This window comes from Physeter macrocephalus, chromosome 19 (assembly GCF_002837175.3).
Source record: "Physeter macrocephalus isolate SW-GA chromosome 19, ASM283717v5, whole genome shotgun sequence".
Taxonomy (NCBI): domain Eukaryota; kingdom Metazoa; phylum Chordata; class Mammalia; order Artiodactyla; family Physeteridae; genus Physeter; species Physeter macrocephalus.
The window spans coordinates 6,296,963-6,320,610 of NC_041232.1; the positions used below are offsets into that span (position 1 = coordinate 6,296,963).

Genomic DNA, 23,648 nt, shown 5'->3' on the forward strand with positions numbered 1-23,648 from the left:
GGCATTTCCTACCGGCAGGGATTGTGAATATCACAGGAAATCTGGTTGGTAGGGAATGTTCAGCTGTCACAGCTGGTTCGTGTTGTCAGCATCCCTTGGGCAACTAGGGATTTCGAGTGTGGCCCGTTCTTGGGTTTTTCAAATGCTCTTTTGATTTTAAACTCTTAAAATTCTTGGCTTAATTTAGCTAACTCCGGACAGCTTATTTTTAGTGTTAGTTCTCAAACTTCTTTTAAAAAGTCACTCTTGTCGCTTCTCTGCTTAAAATCCTTCAGACTCCTTATCTCACTGAGAATAAAAGCCAAATGCCTTTACTATAGCCTAGGAGATCTTAACACTATTTTGTGCTGTGATTTCAGTTACTGCCCTTCCCTTGCCCCTTCCAAGCTCACAAGTTTTCTTGCTGTTCCTCCACTACTCCAGGAAAAGTTCAGTTCAGGGCCTTTCTGCTTGCTGTTCCCTCTGCATGAAGAGCTCTTCCCTCATCTCACTAACTCACCTCCTTTCAGGTCTTTGCTTAAATATCACCTTAGGGAATCCCCCTCTGAAGATCTAATTGCAACCCCCCCCACCCCATTTGGTGTTTGCCTTCCCTGCTTTATTGTTCTCCATAGCAGTTATCACCACTAACATGCAACACAATGATTATTTTTTCTATTTTACTAGATGTGTTCTCTCACTGCATGTAAACTCCACGAATGTCTGTTTTGCTCACTCTCACATCCTCAGCTCTTAGAATAGTCTCCAGCACATAGTAAGTGTTCAATAAATATTTGTTAAATAAATTAATGAAAAATTATAACTTTATTCAGTGACAGGGATCCTGAGAAAAGACACATTTTCAGTTAAAGCTTATTTATAGTATTGAACTTTGGATTTATAAAATTTTTCTTCCAAGTCGTTTGTACAATGTATCATGCAAGTGTTATCTCACTTATTACTCTGAAGTTTTTGTAATTGATAAGTGGCAGGTATTAAGACTTCTGGAGGAAATAAGACAGGAGGAAATTGACTTGGCCCAAGTCACATAGCAAGTGCGTTGCAGAACTGATTTAGGTCATAGATCTAGTCATTTTTCTTAGTTATTTCCTCCCTCCTAAAATGTGAATTAAGTGTTCAGTAGATCCCTTTGACAGTTATGTGAATAGTATCAGGCTAAATCATGGAAAGAAATTCTCATTGGGAATTTGCATGCTGTGCTTATTGTAAATCATTACTTTCTTTATAAAAATTTTAATGTATCAAGGTAACAAGTGTTGAAATGTGTTCAAGGTGTAATATTTTTTCTGGAGGAGTTATACAGTTACATTTCTTGATGTTCACTCATGTATGTCTCCCCTAGACTTTTTTTTTCCTCCTAGAGTTTTTTTTGTTTTTGTTTTTTTGGCTGAGGCGTGGCTTGTGGGATCTTAGTTCCCCAACCAGGGATTGAACCTGGGCCCTTGGCAGTAAAAGCATGGAGTCCTAACCACTGGGCCGCTAGGGAATTCCCATTTTCCTCCTAGACTTTTTGAGGTCAGAGGCTGTTTCTTATTTTATTTAAGTATTACCGGTATCCCGCACAGCATCTAGTCTAGCACGCTGTAAGAACTCAGTGTTGTCTAACAAAAAAAAATGATTCTTCCTACTCACACGTCAACTTTCTAAAACTGTTTTTGGCCAGGAGCAATGAATAGGTCATTCCTATGTGAAGATGTTGGTAAACTGTAATATACTTTGGCAAATGTTTGTTGTCTTAAAAAATGCCATCTATTTTTGACATGAATTAAAAGGTTAGAAATAACTTTCTCAGGTTGGGGAGTTCCCTTCAGGTTGTTGCTTAAGCAATAGATGAAATTGCCATTAGTGTAAAAGTCCTGGTTTTAAAGAACTATTTGTAGTTCGATCTGGAAAATTATTTTAGAAGGATTTTCAGAGAAGTTTGAAAAATTTCAAATTGCTCTAAAAGTTGAATACTGCTTTTAGAATAATAATACAAAATCAAAGCCTGTTTCTTTTCTCTTTTACTTTTTCTTCAGCAAATCTTGAAGAAATTACTTGACTCATCGTTCATTCACAATGTCTTTATCAGTCATTTTCATTTTGTGAAGTAAGTTTCCCTGAAAGTGTTAGTATATAAAAATAGGGATCTTCTTACTAGTGAATAGTTAAAATTACTCAGCAGTGATTCTTTGGTTTTGTGAAACTTTAGGGAAGTCTTTAACTGTTTCCTTTCTGTTCTTTCCTTCCATTTCCTCTGCATCCCAGCATCCTCATTTGGACCTTTGTACATCCTTGCCCTGCGTCCCAAAAGATGGCTTTTCCCCACCTTCCTGCTTCTCAATGTTTTTAACCACCTACAGATGACGTCTTCAAGTTAGCTGTAGTTATGTCACTTACCTTTTGGAACAACCTTCCAGGATTCCTTGTTGTCTAATAAATTTAATAGATTTCTTACCATTGTATTCCAGACCCTGAACATATGCTCCCAAACTGTATCTTTGTCTGTATCTCCCAAAATATGCTCCCAGCCTGTATCAGAGTCTTCCCCCTGCCTCCGCCCTAGTTCATTTTCTGTTACTGAGACAGTGAGCAAGTTAGTGTGTACCCTGAGGAGACAGCTAAAATGATTGGGTATGGAAGGATTTTGTATAACAAGTTTATTCTTGATGAGAATAAAAATTAGTAACCATTGTGACTTTGAGAATGTTCGTTGTCCTTAGATGACCATTATCAGAAAGACAGAGTGATGAGTGACCCCCAGTAGTCAAGGAGGAGGGAGTAACAGGAGATGTGTTTTACACAAGTTGGAGATTAAGGTGATGTGGGCTTTCAAGTATCGTTGTTTGAGGAGACTAAGGAGAGAGAAACAGGTGAAAAGTGAGCTGAAGAGAAGTTGGAATGAGGAAAACTACTGGGAATTTTCTGTAAAATGAAAATTGAGGTGAATGTCATGATATTTTTTTTTCTCTCATAGTAGAAAGAGTTAAAATAAGATTTTAAATGGCACTGCTATGGTAGCTTGATGGTTAGGAGGGAAAAGTCTGAGAATGACCAGGCCAAAAAAAAAAAAGTTGCTATCTTGGACACCAGCTATTATCATGAGACATTTGATATTCAGGGATGGCCTTGGTTTTCAGAGCTTATTGTGGAAATAAGTGTGAGGGTACTTCCCTATAAAAATCTGGAGATAAAATGCAATATCCTCATATATAAACTAATTCATCATAGAATTCTTTTTTTCAAATTCATCTTTAGGAGCATTATGCCTCTATACTGGTCCTTTTGTATGTACAGTTACAAACTCTTGGACAAGATCAAACACAGAAACCTTATATTAAAAGGGGTTATATTTATAAAGTTCAACGTATTTTCCATGGTAAAGTTTTTTCTTACTGAGTCTAAAGGACCTTTTACTTGTTTTTCTCAATAAAATTGAGGAATAATTGGGTAGTGGGGAACAATTTTTGGAGGCATTCATTCGTGAGATTCAAGACATGTATTCTGGGAGAAGGTATCATAAAAACAAAATGCATAATATATAGATGGAGAATGAAACCATACTAAAAGTTTCACAAGGACAACCTGACCAGGCAGTCTACAAATAATATATCCTGTACCCTGCAATGTTCAGTGATGAGTTTTCTCTTGTTCCTTTACTCCTCACAAGAATCTCTACAACTGCGTTTTTGGGGTCCTGGTATAATGAGGATGCTAAATGCAAGTGATTGTTGAGAGCCAGGAATGGGTAGTTTTATTTTCCCCATTTAAAAACTCTTATTTAGAGCTGTAGTCATTGCAAAGACCCTCTTCCATAAACATCTTGTACTAAGCTATCATTGGATTTAAAACGAAAGCTCTTTTATAGTGGAGATCTGTGTTTTAAAGCCAACTATTTCATGTGTAACATATTTGTTATCCTTTTGTCTTTTTAGCCGTGTGGTTTTGCCATGTTCGGTTCAGGAGGTAAGTCTTGCTTACATAGTTTATTTTGATATGCAAATCTAAAGACATATTTTCATTGTATTCATTTACTTTTACTTTGCAGTTTATGTGACAGAGTGAATTATGATGTGTAAGAGGTAATTAATTGTAAATGAATTTCTGTTAACACTGCCTTGTTTTGGAAGGGTCTCAGAATGTAGATTAACTTCCTGTCTAGTGCAGGAATTCTATCTACAGTATCCCAGAGAAAGAAGGTTCCAGCCTCAACTTAGGCACTTTAGGGTTAAGTCACTTGCTGCTTGGAGAAGCAGCCTACTTTACTGTTGCATATTTTAAACATTTGTCATTACTTTAAACCAAAATCTGCTTTCCTATAAAGTTTGCCTGTTGTTTACAGTTCCTTCCACTTGAGCAAAGAGAAGTAAGCCTGTTCTGTCTTGCACATGGTGACCTTTCAGGGTATTTTTTGGCAATTCTCTCTCCTCCTCCTGGCCCTTTTGTTCCATCTTCTCTGCGTGAGGTCACAAGGTTAAACATTCCCAGCACATTCATTTGGCCTAATATAATGTGATCTCCAGACTTTCTCACAAGCTCGTCTCACCGCTCACTGAACGTGCTGTAGTTGTTGCTCTCAACTGAAAAAGTGTTCCCAACACAGTCTGACCACAGAACCGTGAGAGATCATTGTCTCCCTTGATCTGCACGGTACAGAATTGCATCACCTATTCAGAACTTGCATGTCCTGCAGTTGTAGCTCTCTGTAGTATAGCCAGGAATGAGGATAAAAGCAGAGACAGCTTCTGAGAAATCAAGATACGTGTAGGAAAACCCATAAAGGCCTTTGGGTCCTTCTGTAACTTGCACACAGCTTGCACTCCTAGGTTATCTGGTTTTCCTAGAGCTGACACTCGATTAGAAGCAGTGAATTGGAAGTGGGACAAAACAAACTGATAACCTAAGACGTGACAGCTGACAGAAGGCAGACAGAAAAAAAATACAATGCAGGAACTGAAAAGGAGTAGCTGTCTGTCACTGTTTCATGTAGACTTGAACATAGCCGCATGTACCTCAGTAGTGCCTGAGGTTTCTGTATTAAAGTGAATTAGAACACTCGAGACAAGCCAGGCACCCCTATTCTTTACTTGTACAATTGTTTGAACTTGAATGTGGAAATTGACATTTGTTTCTGTTCAATTTTTCTTTTGGTTTCAGCTAGTTTCTGAGTCTTGGTATTGTCACCCAGAATAATCTCAGCTTTTTGTTATATTTGGACTTAAGAAACATGCCTCTTGTCTTTAAGTTATTCTTAAAAATGAGAATGAAAGCCTAGTAGCATGTGGTAAAATATCAGTCCATTAATAACATATTTTTGGATACTGTTGTTCTTTCTGTGTAAGTTTTTGTTACTCTGTTCCTGACCAAGATCAAATTTACCCTCTGGCTTAGAGACGTTTTAATCATGTTTTCAAAATATCACAGTATTGAGAAGTATATTTTGAAGGACGTAAGGATTGTAGTGTTACTGGACTAACCCTGGTGTTGTATCATGAAAACCAAAAGAAAAAAGACAGCCCTTTGTGCAGTCTAAAATCTCTACAAAAACTTTTTTGATGCGTTTAAGAAACCTTTCCAAATTGAGTGTGTGTGTGTGTAAATTAACCTGCAAGATAGCATCATATTCCCATGGGCTTTTTAGATACGAATATTTACTGAGCTTACAACCACCCCTGTTTTTTTATTCCTCAAATAAAATGTTAGTTTTGAATTATTACTTTTGAGAGGTAGCTTTTCTTTGAAAATATGCTTTAAAAAGAAAAAAACCTTTCTTCAGGCTGTCTTCATTGGAAGGAAGAAATTTAGCCAAATTTGTAGAGACTGGAGATAATGCCATGATTGAGTCACTAGAACAAATTAGAACACAAGAACTTTGCTTTTTATCATTTGTTGGAACTGTTAGAAACTCCAGATTGGCATAGAACAATACTGCCCACCCACAGGTATTGGTGAAGTCCACTGAGAATTCTCATTCACTTTAAAATGAAATAGAAACCACTATCAGCAATTTCTTGCCTTTTATGGTAATACTTGGATATTTATAAATACTTTAAAAACAGTTTCTGTTTACTGGAGAACTTCACAATTAACTATTCTGACCCTGGATACCCAGTACTGTTTGTGTTTAGGTGGGCAAGGGCCAAATCAGCCATGTCATATGCATAAGCATGGAAAAGAACACCCCAGAGGTCTACTAAAATTTAGACTGTAATGGTTCTTTGTACTTGCAGGCTTTTATTGTTACACTGTATATCCCTCGTCATTATTGAGAACGGTATTCTGATTGCTCAGCTTTCTTATTTGGCGAAGTAACAATTATGCTCCTTCCATACCTTCTTTAGAAGTTTGTGAAACTAAATGAGGTATAATAGATATGAAAATGCTTTGGAAAATACAAATGTGTATTTATTATTCAAAAAAACTGAAACAAGTGTCAAGATGTCTTGATCAGTGGATAGTATATGTTAAAGCACCAGAATATTTGTAACCAACAGTTTTCTTAAATAATGGAAATCTTGTAAAATATTATAGTTTCTTGAAGCTGTATGACCATCTGGTGTTTGTCTCTCTAAACATATTGATTTCTGATTTGAGTCATGTTTTCATATAGAACATATGTGCTAAATGGTTTGGATGTGCTTTTCTATATCTACAATAAGATTTTAGCACAGGAAGTTTCTGCATTTATGCTGACTTATTGAAATTCTGTACTCTTTGATATTTCAGTATCAGGTTGGGCAGCTTTACTCTGTTGCAGAAGCCAGTAAGAATGAGACTGGTGGTGGAGAAGGAATTGAAGTCTTAAAGAATGAACCTTATGAAAAGGATGGAGAAAAGGGACAGTATACACACAAAATTTATCACCTGAAGAGGTAAGCAGAGTGTTCACATTTGGTGCTTAGTCATCATATTAAACAATCATGCTTTGACTACCCAGCCTACTTATTCAGTATGTAACTACCTAACTCACTAGTAGATGTGCTGAGGTGCTTTAAAAAATTTTCATGTGACCTCCCTCGCCCCCAATTTTTTTTTCATCGTGCTAATATGTTGCATTTTAATTTTTTGAGAGTTTCTCCGCCTTTATTAGTTATTTTTAAATTATAAAGTGATCTGTCTGCTTATTAAAAAATTCAAACAAAGATTATAAATTAAAAACGTAGTCCCCATCTCACGTCATCACATACCCATAACTCCAGAGAGAAACTAGAAACAGCCTAGAGTTTATCCTTACAGATCATTTTCTATACGTATTCAAATAAGTTTTTTAAAAACATAGAAATATGTCACTTGTATCATTTATTGTTTCCCACAGCAAATGGGATCATACCATACATATGGTTATGCACTTTGCATTAATTTTCATGCAGTGATATATCACGAGCATCATTTCATGTTGTTATTATTTAATGCCCTTTCCATTCTTTTTAAAGCTGAGTAAAATTTCTTGGTGTGGACATAAGCATAGTTTACTTGACCATTCTCTAAATGGTAAGTTGATTTAGGCGTTTTAGGTATTTTCCTTTTTGTCTGTTACAGGTAGTAGTTCTGTAAGTCTTTATGACTTAGGTTACTATTTCTCTAGGAGAAATTCATTACAGTAGGATTGCTGGAAGTCCATGCTCTTTTAAAATTTTGATATTATTGCCAAATTGCCTCCCAAGAGTTTGAGAACATTTGTTTTCCCATATTTTTCTGTCTTTTTAATTTTTGCCAATTTGATACACAAAAAATAGCCCCTTGTTTAAATTTGCATTTCTTTATTAGTGAAGTTGAATGTCTTTTCATATTAATTTGGCCTTTGGAGTTTCCTGTGTGACTTGACCCTTCAAATCCTTTGTTCATTGTTTTTATCTCTTTTGTTTGCAGAGATTCTTTTGCACATTCTCCTAAGTTTGGCAGTCTAATCTCTGTCTTTGGCATAAATATTTTAAAATAGAAAATGCATAACAATATTTATCCAAGGGCGAAAGATCAGTAATGGTTTTTAAGAGTCTTTTTTTGTCAGTAGTGTCCCCAGTTTATCAAAGGAAGAGGGAATCTGCTCTGCTCTTGGCTTTCTTCTCTTCATGTTGATTAATGCCAGGGTTTTATAGAGGTTTTTAAAGTTGCAGATAAGCTGTGATGATTAGTATTTTTCATATTTTCTCAGTTTGGGGCTATTGCTTCATTTATAATGACATATGAATATAAAGTGGGTCATCACTTTGTAGAACCTTAAATTTTACTTTTATTTTCGCTTAGAGCACAGCATTTCTTTGTTTCTGATGCAGGTTTGAATGAAGGCAATAACTTTGATTAATCAATTATCCATAAAGACTGTGTTATTCGTGGTTTCTGTTAATTTGTTAGTATCTTAAGCATATCTAAAAATGTGCCATTTGAGAGAATTTTAGCATTCTAGATGGTATAACCTATATAATATTTATAGTATTGAATTTACTTATGTTTTACTCAGCTTACTCAGCTTACTTTTCTAGCATTTTACATTTACTCATTAATTGAATTTTACCAATATATAAAAACTCCCTTTATTATAAACATTCAACTCTCTGGAGCATTTAAAATAAACCAAAAAGGTTGATATATAAAATTTTCTGTTGGTCTATGATGTCCATATAAACTTGAAATAGATTCAAAATATTCTTCTTTTGAAAACTAAGAGTTGGACTATTGAGAAAATGTTTGATATATTATTACATGGAAAAGACGAGTTGCTAAATTTGTACATAAATAATATGTTGTATCTAATTTTAAAAATTAATCAGAAAAACACCTAGAAAGAGATTCATTAAAATGTTAAGAATGTTTTTCCCTTGGGGGTGGAGTTATGGGTGATTTAAATTTATTTTACTCTTCTGTATTTTTGTTTAATGAGAAAGTAAAGAATGATAAATATTAATTTTGAAATATTTGATTTAGGTGACACTCCAGCCATACATAATGGATCTGTTAAGTTCAAGAGGGCTGTATAAATATGGTTAGTGCAAGAGATATTATTATTCTGGAGGGATTATTGGGATGAGGTTCGGAATTCCTTTCAGGCAATTAAATAAAGGAAAACCTTGGCTCTGGAGGCCAGCCTCCCAGCACAGTCTGGCTTCTGGAGCTGCTTCTTCATTCCTAGAAGGAGCTGAAATCATTCCACAGTACCCTTTGGTTTCACCCTTTCATGCATTCCTTTAATCCTCATTGCAGTCCTGAGACATGGGCAGTATACACATTATACATAAGAAGACACTACGTTTCATATTTACTCGAAGTCACACAGCTAGTAAGTGGTGGGATGGAGACTGAGCCTGGATTCTCTGATTTCTAATCCCATGCTCTTTTGGTCACAAGTCACAGTCTCAAGGGCCTGTGCTGATGAGCACAGGTGTCCCATGAGAAGGGTGAGATGGGGTCTGATCAGATGGTGAGGACTATTTGATGCTCATAGAAGGCTGGCCTTGTCACACCGAGATGGCAGTTCTGGATGGAAGCATGGAAAGGCATGAGACAGGAAAGGGAAGAAGGAAAGAAGGTGGCAGTAATGGATCTCAGACAGTGTGGCAGATAATAGCCACTCTGGTGGTAATGAAAAACAATAAAAAAGCTGTCCGTTAATAAAGACAAAACAGGGACCCACTGTCACTGTGGTCCTGCGGGGGAGGTCATGGAGCAAAGGCAATCAGATGTCCACGCTCAAAGTCATCAGTGTCCTATTAAAGGCACAGTAGCCCCAAGATAACTGTTATGGAAGGGTAAAGAATTGTTTAGCAGCAAGTACTCAGGCCTTCCTGCGGAGGAAAGACCACAGTCATGGCCCAGGGCTGGCGGTTCAGCCCCATCAGACTTCAGTGTCCTGCAAGGGCATCCATTCAGCATGCTGAAGACATACCCACAGTCCCTAGAGAGCTTTAGAGCTCTCTCCCTGAGGAAGTTAAATTTGTGTCCAAAAATATATGTTCCCTTTTCCAGGATTTATTCCATTGGGAAACCTATAGTGCTCTGTGCACTGTCACTGTATAGCATCGATAGATAGGCTTGCAAACTTGGCAAACCTTGCTGGGTAAGTTGGTTGGCTGAGGCTGCCAGCACCTTACTTTACATTGGGACACTTGAATTCTGAGGTCTGCTTTAACCAGTGTTATCGAGGTCTCTGAATTCCCTGGTCAGTATGCTTTCTCATTTCAGCAAAAAACACTTCATGGGAAGATATACACACTTAATCTCAGCCAGAAGATTGAGAAACAATCTTGGTGAAGTATTAAAAAATTCAAAATTTAATACATCCGTAACATGCTACGTTAAAGAAGGAGTTCTCAGGGCTACCAGCCTTACAGTAGAGGTTGAGGAGTAGTATATTTTTCCTACATAAAAATAAAATAAAATAAATACAAAATTTAGTGATCGTCGCAAGGGACATTTCAAATGTCTGGTTTCCCTGAGTCTCAGGTAATAGTCCTCTTATGGGATGATATTCTTTCCATTTCCTTTGATAACTTATAGTGAGTGTTCACCCATTGTGATTCTAAGCAGAGGATCTAGTACTTCCTGTGTACTGGTCACTGTAAGTGCTCTAGGTGGGAGCTCATTCATTCCCCATGTCAACCTTTGCTAGTGAGGAAACTAGGTCCAGTAACTAAGATTTCAGTAGCTGGCTGATATGTCACTGCTGTTTGGTAGCAGAGATAGCCCAAGAACCCAGGAGGCATTGTGGCTCCTCTTTATCGCTCTCTTTACTGCTGAGCCCTGTGGGAGGAAATTTTCCATTTCCTAAAGTGAACTCCAAAAGAGTTTACAGAGAAATTTCTTCCAAGACCATGGATTTCACCACATCCCATTTTCTCCTAAGCCTTTAAAGTCGCCAGTCTTTATCCAAAATAAAGTTGAACTTAACAAGGTACTTACTCAAGATTACCCATGTATCTCCAATTGTTATAACTCTGTCCAAAGTAAAAACCCTTGACTCTAAGCAAGCCCGTCTCTTTATTGTCCTCGAGAAGTGACCTGTTCCGCCTCTGTCAGGTTGCTCATAACCTGCTTGGTTTCCTGAGCACAGCTCAGATCCGTCCCGTGCATTCCTTGACTACTTTCATTCATATTGATCCTTCTTCCCTAAACACCATCACTTTTTGTCACTTCTCCATTTGACACCTAATCAGGTATTTCTGTATGCATACATATTTGTCTTGTTGTGTATCCCGTTTGCCAAAAAAGTTTGAGGACATTTTCTAAGGTTGTTTAATATACACTTAATAGTGGATGGTGGGGAGGGGAGACAATTTATTGGTTGAAGAATTTTGAAGCTGGTCAAGGAAATGTGGTGCAGTTTTTTTTGTTTTTTTTTTTTTTTTTTTTGTGGTACGCAGGCCTCTCACCGCTGTGGCCTCTCCCGCTGCGGAGCACAGGCTCCGGACGCGCAGGCCCAGCGGCCATGGCCCACAGGCCCAGCCACTCTGCGGCATGTGGGATCCTCCCGGAGCGGGGCACGAACCCGCGTCCCCTGCATCGGCAGGCGGACTCTCAACCACTGCGCCACCAGGGAAGCCCATGGTGCAGCTTTTAAGATGGTATTTCAGAGAAAAACTTGCAGCTGTCCTGAGACCTCATACAGACACACTGACCAATCCTTTTGCTATTGTTTTCTCTTCCTTCTTGGGGAAAATCAGCATTACATTTTTTTATTCCCCATAAACATTATAATCTAGCCAACTTCAGTTAGTCCTGGATGATGGAGAATTCATAAAGCTTTACCAGCTCCAAAATGGCCTCGTTCCTCAAAGGTTGAAGCAGAGGTTTTATTGAAAATCATTGTTTAAAAGTTTCATGTGGTTCAAGTTAAGAGCTCATTTTTGTAAGCAACAAGAGTCATTTGCCAGGAACTTAAGTTATGTTCCTGTTTAAAAATGAGAAGTTTAAATCATCTGAGAATTCAAAGGTTGATTACATATGATGTTTCACAGAGATATGAGCATCACTGAGTAAGTATAGTAAGTAAGAAATTAATAAATATCAGCCAAATAGAGTAATTCGTTCTTTAGTCGAGAATTAGCCGTCAAGACATAATTTTTTTCTCTGTATATTGGCCTGAGTCTTAAGATTTGCATAGTTCAAAGTTTTCTACATCAGGAGTGATCCTATTTCAGAAGAATGTCAGACATTTTCCAATGTAGTTTCTTCTTTATGGTATATTTCATTTCCATTCCTACTTTCCTTTTGTTCTGTGAAAAATACTTCTTTCTCCTTTTGTTTTTTATAATTCTTGAATTTTAGAGTCTTGTTATACCTTCCAGAAGTTATTCAATTTGTGTCTGGCGATTTTATTCCTTTCCCACAAATTGGGGAATTTTAAGTCAGTTTTAAATTTTTTCCCCCTTATATCTCTCCCTTTCTTCCATCTCTAGCACCACTGCGTTAATGCAAGCTCCATGTCTCTCAAACTTCTCCGGTTGCCTCCCTGCATTCATCTCTTGCTGTTCATTCTTTTGACTGTTACAAATAACGCTGCTATAAACATTTGTTTACAAGTTTCTCTGTGAACATATGTTTTCATTTCTCTTGGGTATGTACATACACATGTACATGTACCTACAATTGGAATTGCATACGGTAACTCCTCACTTTTTGAAGAAGTGCCAGACTGTTTTCCAAAGTGATTGTACCATCTTACATTCCCAACAACAGAGTATGAAGGCTCCATTTTCTCCACATCACTGCCAACACTTGTTATTTTTGGAATTTTTTTTTTTAATGGCAGCCATACTAATGGGCGTGAGGTAGTATCTCATTGTAGTTTTGATTTGCATTTCCCTGCTGATTAATGATGTTGAGCATCTTCTCATATGCTTTTTTTTCTTTTGAGTGGTACGCAGGCCTCTCACTGCTGTGGCCCCTCCAGTTGCGGAGCACAGGCTCCGGATGCGCAGGCCCAGCGGCCATGGCCCATGGGCCCAGCCGCTTCGCGGCACACGGGATCCTCCCGGACCGGGGCACGAACCCGTGTCCCCTGCATCGGCAGGCGGACTCTTAACCACTGCGCCACCAGGGAAGCCCTCATATGCTTATTGATCATTTGTAGATCTTTGGAGAAATATCTGTTCAATTCTTTTACCCATTTTTAAATTGGGTTGGCTCTTTATTGTAAGAGTTCTTCGTATATTCTGGATACGAGTCTCCTATCAGATATGTGATTTGCAGTATTTTTCCCCCATTTGTGAGTGGTCTTTTCATTTTCTTATATCCTTAGAGGCTTAAAAAGCTTCTAATTTTGACATTCAATTTATGTTTTTTTCTAAGAAGTTTATACGTTCAGCTCTTTCATTTAGCTCTTTAATCCATTTTTAGTTAACTTTTGCTGCTGTCCATTCTTGCCCACTCCATTTAATCTTCCGCACAAAGCCACAATGATATTAAAACTTAAATCACGTTGTGTCATTCCCCTCCTTAGAGCCTTCAGTAGCTTCCCATCATACAAAGAATAAAATCCAAACTCTTAGGCCTGTGAGAGGAGCCCCATGTGATCTGTCTGCACCCTGCACACCTCATCATCCTTGTCTTGTATTCCTCTGTTCTTTGTTCACTACAGTCTCGCCATGCTGGAGGCCTCCCGAGTGGCCCAAGCAGACCAGATCTTTTGCTATCTTAGGACCTTTGGTCATGCTGGTCTCTCTGCCTGCTCTGGTGTTCGCTGTCTCTTCATGTAGCTGGCCCTCTGCACCCTCCAGTCGCCACTGTAGGGTCACTTCCTCAGGGAGGCCTTTCTGAACACCCTTGCTGCAGGTACTCACTTGCCCACTGCCATGTTCCTTAAAACTCATAGCCTTCAGGAAAGGTAATTTTCATTGTCATTTGTTGTTTGCTGGCCTGTTTTCTGTTTCCTTCCCTGGAAGGTGAGCTCTGGGTAAGAATTGTCACTGTTTGTACACCATTATGTACGTGGTCCCTGGCAAAATGGACAGGCAGTAAATACTTGAGTGGATGAATGAAAGAGGTCTCCAGTGTCTTTAAGGTATATTTTAGTTGATTATAAAATGAAAGATTACTTTATGGCAAATTAATATAGTCTTCAAATTCTTCCCTATGTTTTTCTACATTTTGATGTTTACCCACAGTAGGATGGAAAAGGATGGAAAAATGGAACTTTGAACGGTTTTGTTCATTTTGTCTACAAGAAGATGTAAACATTTCATTGGAAAAAGTGCGGTTTGAAATGATTTGCCAAGGTATTATTTATGTCAGGAACAAGATTTTTTAAAAAAGCTCCTACAGAAGTTCAGTGTACACAATGGTCGTTTATTATGTATCTTTTAAATCATATAAGCCCTTTGTTTTCTTCTGCAACTATGACGAAGTTGTCTTACTGCACAACAGATGGGTTCACAACCATTGGTATATTGAGGTTAGATCTTAATATTGATAACACAACTGATAAAACACTTCAGTTGAATTTTACCCTGAAGTTAAGTATTCTTATTTTGTATTCAGAGATGGGGTAGGGGAAGGGCTGTGTATTGGCAAAGTACCTTCGTACATCTGGACATTATACTATGGCTAACTCTTAAACTCTGAAATCGAGATGTGTTTACCTTGAGGTAAGCACTGTCATGAATGTTGGTTTATCATGAGAGGACAACATTTTGTGACTAGTTTGGGGGAATAAGAGGAGGAATGTCCTTTTTAATTTGTTTTTGAAGGTCTAGCTCTATTTTGTTAATTTGGTTAATATTTGTCCCTTTTCTGAGACTCTAAGCTTCCAAAACAGAGTTTCCTGCATGTTAACTAAAGTGACTTCCTAAGTGATACTGAGGTGGAAAACAAGGTATATGCTTTCAGTTGTGTACGAGTGGCACACTTGACCTGCCTTGTTAGGAATATATTAAAGTTGCCATTAATGAAAATTCCTCTCCTTTAAAGTGAAATTCAGTTTTATTTTCTCCATTTATACATTTTCCCTAAATTTAGTCAGATTCATTGAGGAGAGATGTATGTTAATGTTCTCATGTTAAACGTAAAAAACCAGTAAATTTGAAACAAAACTAGCTCAAAGGTTTGATCGTTTTTAACTAAGTCAAAACATAAAATGAATTGGAATTCGCATGGTAGAAAAAGCATGCTGGAAATCAGACAATAGGCATTTGGAAGCAAGATGATGAAATACTAAAACTTCCTTACAGATTTGGCTCATGCTGGCCTTCAGTAACTGACTGCCAATTTTCTTGTTTGTGTCAGCAGATTTTAAAACTTGATGAATATTAAGGTTTTTAGAATATTGGGCACTATAGGAATAAATAGAATAGTTCAGAGTATGTTTCTGAGCTGGTACACAGCTATTTTTCTCCTGCCTTTTTCTAAGTTGACCAAGTGAACCACTGATATAATCTGTTCGTCATTCTCTCAGATGACAGGTAATCTTGTAGCTAGTATTATAAAACATTCCCCATATGTATTATGTTATGCCCTGATTAGACCTCTCCTACATTTAAAGGCGTTTTGGTTCCAGTTTTTTAGCAATGGAAGAAATAATTTGGACTGCTTAGAGATTCCTTGACTTTTAATGTGATATTATTTTCATGTATCCTGTCTTTTTTTGTTTGTTTTTTTTTTTGGTTGGAATACATTTATTTCATCTGTCTGTAAACAAGACATTTAATAGTTACAGCATTTTTTAAAATGCATATTAAATCAGGTGAGTTAAACTGTAGGGAATTCCTAAACTGTACCGTTCTTGGTACTGCAGAGGCAAGGAAAGGACTGTCCACGCTACTGTAGCTGTGCAGCTCTCTGACTGGTGTAGGGTTCATTCAATCTACCTTGCTTAGTCTCCAAAATTCAACATAGGAATATCTTTGGTCAACTGCTCAATCTTACTATGGGGCTAGCAGTCCTCTCTGGGTCTCATGTATCTTTAGTTTGTTCTTTCTCTTAGTTTAGGAAATTAAGTTGTGCTTGAAAGTTATCAGAAAGCAGCTATGATGGAAAAAATATACGCCGGGCTTCAAGTTGGAGGATATCATTTTGACATACAGTTATTCAGCCACTTAAATGCTGGTTACATGAAATAATGAATTAATGCTTAACTCAGTGTTATTGAGGGATTAAAGTGAAGAAAGGCATGTGAAAGCACCCAGCTGCATGTCAAATTATAATTTAAAAGCAGTAACCACCATTTAGTGAGCTCTCATTGCACTGCACCATTGCTAAACACATTACAGATACTATCTGATGGAATCCTCTCAATAACCCTGCAAAGTAGATAGTATGAACTCTGTTCAACACAGGAGGAAGTTAAGAGCGCCAAGTAATGTGCCCCAGGTCACACAGCTTCTAAGTGGTGATGTTGGGATTTGAATCCAACCTGTGGAAAGCCTGTGCATGTAAAACTGCTTTCTGTACTGTAGGTACCAATCAGTAAAATGGTCATTTCATTTGCACTGCTTTGAAGACTGATAAAACTGATTTTCCATGTTTGTTAACCAGTTGTGTTTTCTGTTATGTGGTGTGTCTGTGGATGTCCTTCGCCCATTTATCTGTTGGAATCTTTCCTGATTATCTCACGAATTTGCAGAAACTCATCATGTATTAATTACATATTTAACCCATCTACTCTGACCATACTTGAGGCAGCAATTAACATTCATTTTCCAAGTCTACAAAATTTTATACTTGAACATATTTGAATATCTTACTCTCTACATGGATCCTCCACATTATCATTTTTCTTTAAGTTTATTCTGTAAAATGTATTAAAGGACTTTTATTCAGAGTCGGTATCTCATTTTGGCGACTATATAACTGCATTAAGAATGTGGTGTAGTCTAAACTGCAGGAGAGAACTTCTGTGTTGTATTATGTGCAGGTTGAATAGCTTCAGTTAACCCTTAGATCTCATATTAGGGGAGTAGGTCAAAAGCCTTAAGAAAGAATTGCTTCTATTTTAAAAAACAACCCTCTGTTTTGTTAAACACATTCTTAATCATTTCGTTGTTTTTACAATAATTTTATATTTGAGTACTCTTTGAAGCAGTCTGATAGCAGCCAACAAAGAATTAATGGTGCTGTTGAAAATATATCCACTATTTCTCTCCTCAAAGCAAAGTCCCTGCATTCGTGAGGATGATTGCTCCCGAGGGCTCCTTGGTGTTTCACGAGAAAGCCTGGAACGCATACCCCTACTGTAGAACAAGTAAGTCTGGTTCCCAGAAACCGTTTCACCCTTCTACCCTGCGGCTAATGAGGAAAGGGACTGCGGTGCCCGCGCCTTAGAGAAAGGTAACACGAAGCAAGGCCTTCTTTGGGTTCTCGGGGAGTCACTGCACGCACTGTGGCAGAGAAGCAGCTGCGCTGGGTCCCGCCCCCAGGCCCTAGTGAGGGACACGCGTTCTTTCCCAGATGACAGGCACCTTGAGGTCCTCCGTTGGCCAAGCAGGCTCCACGGGGAGCAAATAAACTTAAAGAAAGGTCATTCTCATGCACAAGTGTCATTTGATGTAGTTTCAACAGTATTTTACTTGTATTGCCACATAGTAGAGGAGGAATATGATGGACAGACTCCTCAAACATTTTCCTGTGGTTTGCTAAGTTAGCCTTATAAATGATGTTTTGCTCTTGTGACATTATTCTTTTACCATTGTTTTAAAATTAGATTATTGATTCCACAATCTAAAGTATCCTATAGTGTCACTGTTTAGAAGTTGTGTTTTGCAGATATAAACCAAATGTTCTGTGTTGGCAGGTAGTTTAATCTTTGTGACATTAAATATTGTGACAGACTATTTTGGCTCCAATTAATATTCTGACATTTTTCCCCTTTTGTCGCCTACCTGTTCGTTATGCCTCAGTTGTAACGGTGAGTAAAACTCTTTTTGTGTCTACTCTTCATCTTTAAACTTTGCTTCACATAGTAATATTTTCAACTATTTCTTGCTTTTTTCTTAAAACTGCCCACTGCTGCATGGCTGCTCCTCGGTGCTCCTGGCAGCAGCTCGTGCTCCACCTCGTGCTCCATTGTTAAGGGGCTCTTTCCAGCCTTGCCTCAAAACTCTCCCTGTTCACTTTATTTTGCTTCTGCTACTTCCTTTGAATGCCAGATTCACTCACCAAACCTCACAGCTTCTTTAATATTAGCCCTGTGTGCTGCATGACAACCAGGGTTGTTTACATTATTTAAAAGCAGGCAGCAGTTGGTTTGCCTGACAAGTCTGTAAAAGTAGGCAGCTAATGATTCTTTGTCACTTGAGGATCAGTGTTCCTATGTCAGTCTTCCTATAGAGTCAAAGCATGGATACTTGTGCTGGGGAAAGCTCCTGCAGACATGAGCCCCAAGAACCAGTGAAAGATCACTATCATTTTGCTGTTGTGTTTTCTGCAGAATGAATATATGAAAGATGATTTCTTCATTAAAATTGAAACATGGCACAAACCAGACTTGGGAGCATTAGAAAATGTAAGTTTTGACTCTGGACTTTCAGTGTAGAAGGGCCTGGAAATGGGAATACTGTAGTCATTTTGTCATCACCAAAGTGATGCCACCTGCCTTAGAAGAGCACGTGGCCACACCGGGGTGTGTGTCAGATTGCGGTGAGGCAAGCACGCAGCCAGAAACAAATGGGCCTTCCTTGTCAGTCCCTTGCCCTGGTGTGTGAGTGGACTTTGGTGAGGTTGCTGTATTTATCAGCAACTCTCTTTTCCTGGGACAGGGAGAGCATAGATAAAAATTCACAGATAATTTTTTTTCTTCTTTTCGTCTCTGTATTTGCCAGAGCTGCTCTGTGTAGCAAAATTGATTGCTTTAATTTTCACCTCCATTCCATTTTGCTGGAATATGGGTTGATTTCAGAGAAATGGCCAAAAGGCAGGAGGGGGAAGGTACTTTGACTGATTTACAGAAATGTTGACAAGTTCCTGCCTTTTACAGATTGGTGCACATTTATCCCTAAAGTGAATTACCAAAAAATCAGTTAAGACTCAGTGTAGTCATTAACTTGGTAAGGTTTGGCAGGGAACTTGGGAGGGCATCTGGTATAGGTAATCCCCTGGCCCAGTGGTTCTCAAAGGTGTGGTCTCTGGACGAGCAGCAGCATCTGGGAATGTGTTAGAAATGCAGATGGCTCAGGCCTCACTGCATACCCACTGAATCAGAATCTCTGGAAATGGGGTCCAGCAGTCTGTTTTCTGGTGGGCATTCCAGTTTGAGAACTACCGTTCCAACCTTATGATATGCTATTATGGGAAAGTAAGTTTATGGTAATTGCGGTAGATTCTTTTCTCCCTGTGGTTTAGGGTTATTGGTGCCAATCAGTAGAACTTTAATGATAATTTGTAGTATTTGACTTGAGTTTTTCTTCGAGATGATCATTTGACTTTTCACGGTTTTTTTTTTTTTTTTTTTTTTTACAGTAGCTCTAAAATTTAGAGTCGAAATGAGGTATTTTGGTATGCTTTAGTCTGTATGATTTAATTTGCCATTTTTAGTTTTCAAATGGGCGTATCTTTGGCAGTTTTTAAACAGTTCTTTATGGGTTCATAGATGGAGTTTCAGAAATAAATGATTGAACAACATGAGGTATAGAGGAATTGACATCCTACTGAAACTGAATAGCTTTAGGATAATCAAATACAGGAGAGCATTTAGACCATACAGTGCAGCCTCTTAAAATGTAATTATAATGTCACCTTCTGTTTGTCTAGGACTTAGAGGTTACAAGGACTTTGTCATGTACCATTTGGGTTAAACATAGGTCAGGTACATTTTTTGTATAAATCATCTGTAAGGGCTACCAGAAAATAATGGTGACAGATTTCTGTTAATTTGGCATTATCCTCTTCCCTCTCCCCCTCCCCCGTCCCCACTTACTATTTGGGGTTACAGGGGTAAAAGATTTTGAGATCCCTCCAGCCTTCACACAACTAATTTAATGAAATAGCAATTTGGATTTTTTTTTATCCAGCCTTCAGACAACTAATTTAATGAAATAGCAATTTGGATTTTTTTAAAATTCCTCATAATGTACTCCAAGAGTCTAAAGATAAAAGATTATGTATGTAAGTGTAGTAGTTTTGCCTAACAGTTTGCTTTATTTCCTTTCTCTTTGTCATATATAGGTACACGGTTTAGATCCGAACACATGGAAAACTGTTGAAATTGTCCACATAGATATTGCAGATCGAAGTCAAGTTGAACCAGCAGTAAGTATGATGTACAACTCGATGACGTTGTAACCTGTTGCCTTTTACATCTAAAAATTGTTTTATTTTTTTTCTGGTATGACCTACCTTTCTACACTGAAATAAGCCTGGAACTTAGGTCTGGGTCCAAAAAGAGATCAGAGCAGCAAAAGAGATCAGAGAATAAGAGAGAAGGTGATTTGTCTTTTTGTGCGGATTTCACCTTTGCACAAGTGATCCCTCTGAGAAATCCCAGTATACCCAGGATATACATAGGAGTTTGTTTTCATTGGGGGAGAAAATAACATTATTTTACAAAAGAATTTTCTCTTGAGCTTCTTTAAATACCATGGGTCCACTATACGTTTAAAGTCTGATTAAGAAAGGAAAAATTTAATTTACATACAAATTTTCAGTAATTCAGGGCTAAAGTTGTCATTTGTGGGAAATCGTTGATGGTATAATATCCCAGTCTAACAGTTGTGTAGCTTTCTTTTTGGAGTCTTACTAGATGTAATTATTTGTACTCTAGACTTTTGACTTAATTTAAAAAAAATTTTTTCCCAAAAAGTAAGGACCCTTACTCCTCACCAGTCACTCCCCCCCTCCCCCCAACCCCAGCAATTAAGACCCTTGTTGTTACTTTGCCCCAGTTTATAAATGTTAACTCAGTTCTTATAGTGTGTGGGGTACAGTTGTGGATTTTTTACGTGCTAAAATAACCAGTGGCCCTCTTCCTGCTAGTCTAGAGAACTAAAGCTTTGCAATAAGAGTGGCACCCCTTGGTTTGTCATGGCAAAGCACAGCACATTCAGTTAGGATCCCTTTGCATTTCATTTTTGTGCTTATTCCCTGAACTTGAGCAGTGTTGTAAGCTGAACAGAAATAACTCAGATAATAAATGTCTGGTTTTGCCATTGAAATTGAAAGGTAAGCTTTCAAAAACAAAGGTTCGACCTTTGTTCAGAAATCACTGGGGTTGGGACTGCCAGCAGTGACCCTCTGCTAGGCCAGGTCCTGTTCTGTTTAGGGCCCCCTCCCCGATAAGAAGTGTGAGCACTGATAAGGGACTCTTGTCATAGAAATTCTTAAATTTTAGTCATGCTGTGATTTGAAGTTATTTCAGTTTTAGTGATATTTCCACCTCTGAAGTTACATTGGACTTTTATATCCTTAGAAATAAATGTATGTTCTGTTTTAAAAACAATATTCAGGTGTCTGTTTGATCCCTTTATCTCTCTTGGTATCTCTTCCAGCCATGAGTCCGTGTATGTTAAAGAGTGGTGGTAGGGTGAAAGATCACTGGGAGTGGGTCACTAATGGCTAGGTCAGGGTAGCTCAGATGCCTGGAACAGCAGTGCTGCCCACCGGGATTGGGTGAAGGCACTCGGATCGTATTGTGGGTGTTTGACCAAGTTGTGCTGGCCAAGCAAAACGGTCCAGTCTTGTGGCTCAGAGGTTTGCATTCCACCTTGTTCTCCAGCAGAGCACAAGGCACCTTTGATTTTGCCGGGGGCACAAGAGTAGTTCTTTGTTCCTGTCCTCAGGCTAAAATGGGCTCCCAAACAATGTTTGCAGGCAACAGTGCAAGGGGAAAGAACAGTTCAGGCCCATCGTGCAAGAGCCCTGGAGGCCCTCATTCCCTTCCTTCCACCCCAGCCTCACCTCCAGAGAGGAGGGAAGGCACTGCTGGCCTGGGATGCACAATAGCAGCATTGCCACAGGGGCTCTGGCTGGAAGGCAGCACAGTGCAGGGGCTCAGCAGGTGGCTCTCTTTTTGGAAGGATGTGGTGGGGGGGATAAGTAGTGAGAGAGAATGGATTGGGCCCAGATGAGAGGGGTCTGCATTGTTGAGTCCATGGCACTGTCACTGAGAACATACACTCTGAAACTAGATGGGCTTCAGATTCAAATTCTGAGGTCTTGCTACCTACTGGCTATTTAGTTACTTAACCTCTCTCCCTGTTTTATCTTGTGAAAAATGGGGCTAATTATCTCACAGGATTAAATTTGAGCACTTAGACCAGTGCCTACTTTAATAAATGTTCGCCATTATTGTCATTATTCTTAGCAGGAGTTCTGAGAATCTGTACACCAAGCATTGTTTGGAGAGTGAATAAGTGTTCACATATGTATGTGTGGTTTTGTTTGTCACCGTTCATAGCTCCTGTTTTCCAAGTTACACTTTAAAGATTAGTTTATTTTAAAGTTTACTGAATTCACAGTACCTTTTTTTATTGTAATAAAATATACATTAAATTTACCACTTCAGACATTTTAAACGTGCAGCTCAGTGGCGTTTAATACATTCACAGTGTTGTACAACCATCACCACCATCTAGTTCTAGAACATTCTCACCTCCCTGAAAGGACACCCTGTGCCCATCACTCCTCACTGCTCCCTCCCCCCAACCTTTGGCTACCACTAAGTGTTTTCTGCCCCTATGGTTTTACCTGTTTGGGATATTTTATATAGATGGAATTATAGCAATATCTGGCATTCTGTTTGTGGCTTCTTTTACTTTGGTATAATGTTTTCAAGGTTCATCCACCTTGTAGCATGTGTCATTTTGTCATTCTTTTTTATGCATGAAGAATAGTCCAGTGTATGAATACCATGTTCTGTTTATGCATTATTCTGTTGGTGGACATTTGGGTTGTTTCCACCTTTTGGCGATTGTAAATAGTGCTACTGTGAACGTGTGTGTCACAGTCGCTTTTTGTTTGTGTGTTTTCTTAGTTGTGGAAACTACAAGTACAAATGATATCGTGTAGGGATTCTCAAAACCTTTTGACATTAAAAAAAGAAAGAAAGAAAGAACCTTGACATGCATATTTTCTGCTATAAAAGGGGAGAGGGGAACTCTGTGTGGTGGAAGGTGAGGGTGCCCTTGACAGTTTGGGGCTTGGGGTGAGGAGCAGAGCACTGAGCTGCCTGGGGGCATGTGAAGGCTGAGGTGGGTGGAGCAGGGGGAGTCATGGGGCTCCGGCTCTGCCTTCTGCACAGCCTCCTCTGTCCCCTCTGCTGGCACAGACGGTTGCCCCACACTCTCCCTTCAGATTCCACCCCCCATCTGCTTGGCCTCCACTAGTTAATGTTTGCATTAGGATTAGCTTCTATTGCAAACACCTGGACCACCTGGCTATCCTTACTTCTTGCCAGATCCAGTTTGGTTTTCTGTTGAATTAATTTGTTCCTTTGATTCTGTACTTTTATGTTCCTTGGAAATTATAGCCCATGGTGTCAAAGGAGGCTTTAAGAACGCACTTGCATTTCTGAAATGGCCATGTTGTCATAGCAGTCAACTCATATCGTGGGGCTCAGTCTGTGCTGCTGGCATAGCCTCCGGTAGCTCCTCAAGATTGGTACAGTACCCTCAAGAGGCTTACACTCTGGGTGAGACAAACCCCGTACAGTGAAATAGTTAACAAATGGTGGAGGTGTATGCTTGGTCCAGAGCGCATCAGGATTTCAGAGAAAAGAAATGATCTGTGAGGACAGAGGTCTGAAAAGACTGAGG

The 23,648-nt window shown here is 38.7% G+C and overlaps 1 protein-coding gene and 1 non-coding gene across 2 annotated transcripts in view; both read left to right on the top strand.

Moving 5' to 3' along the window:
- Positions 1–23,648, top strand: part of PITPNB (phosphatidylinositol transfer protein beta) — a 60,576-nt gene that overhangs the window by 840 nt on the left and 36,088 nt on the right. The window contains exons 2-7 of the mRNA XM_024120514.3: positions 3,915–3,945; positions 6,706–6,851; positions 17,055–17,146; positions 17,802–17,809; positions 18,332–18,406; positions 20,065–20,148. Coding sequence (XP_023976282.1) covers positions 3,915–3,945; positions 6,706–6,851; positions 17,055–17,146; positions 17,802–17,809; positions 18,332–18,406; positions 20,065–20,148 — 436 coding nt within the window. The remainder of the gene's footprint in view (positions 1–3,914; positions 3,946–6,705; positions 6,852–17,054; positions 17,147–17,801; positions 17,810–18,331; positions 18,407–20,064; positions 20,149–23,648) is intronic.
- LOC112064159 (small nucleolar RNA U109) lies at positions 10,218–10,339 on the top strand. The gene has a single exon (XR_002891402.1). It is a non-coding gene; the product is annotated as a small nucleolar RNA U109 (small nucleolar RNA).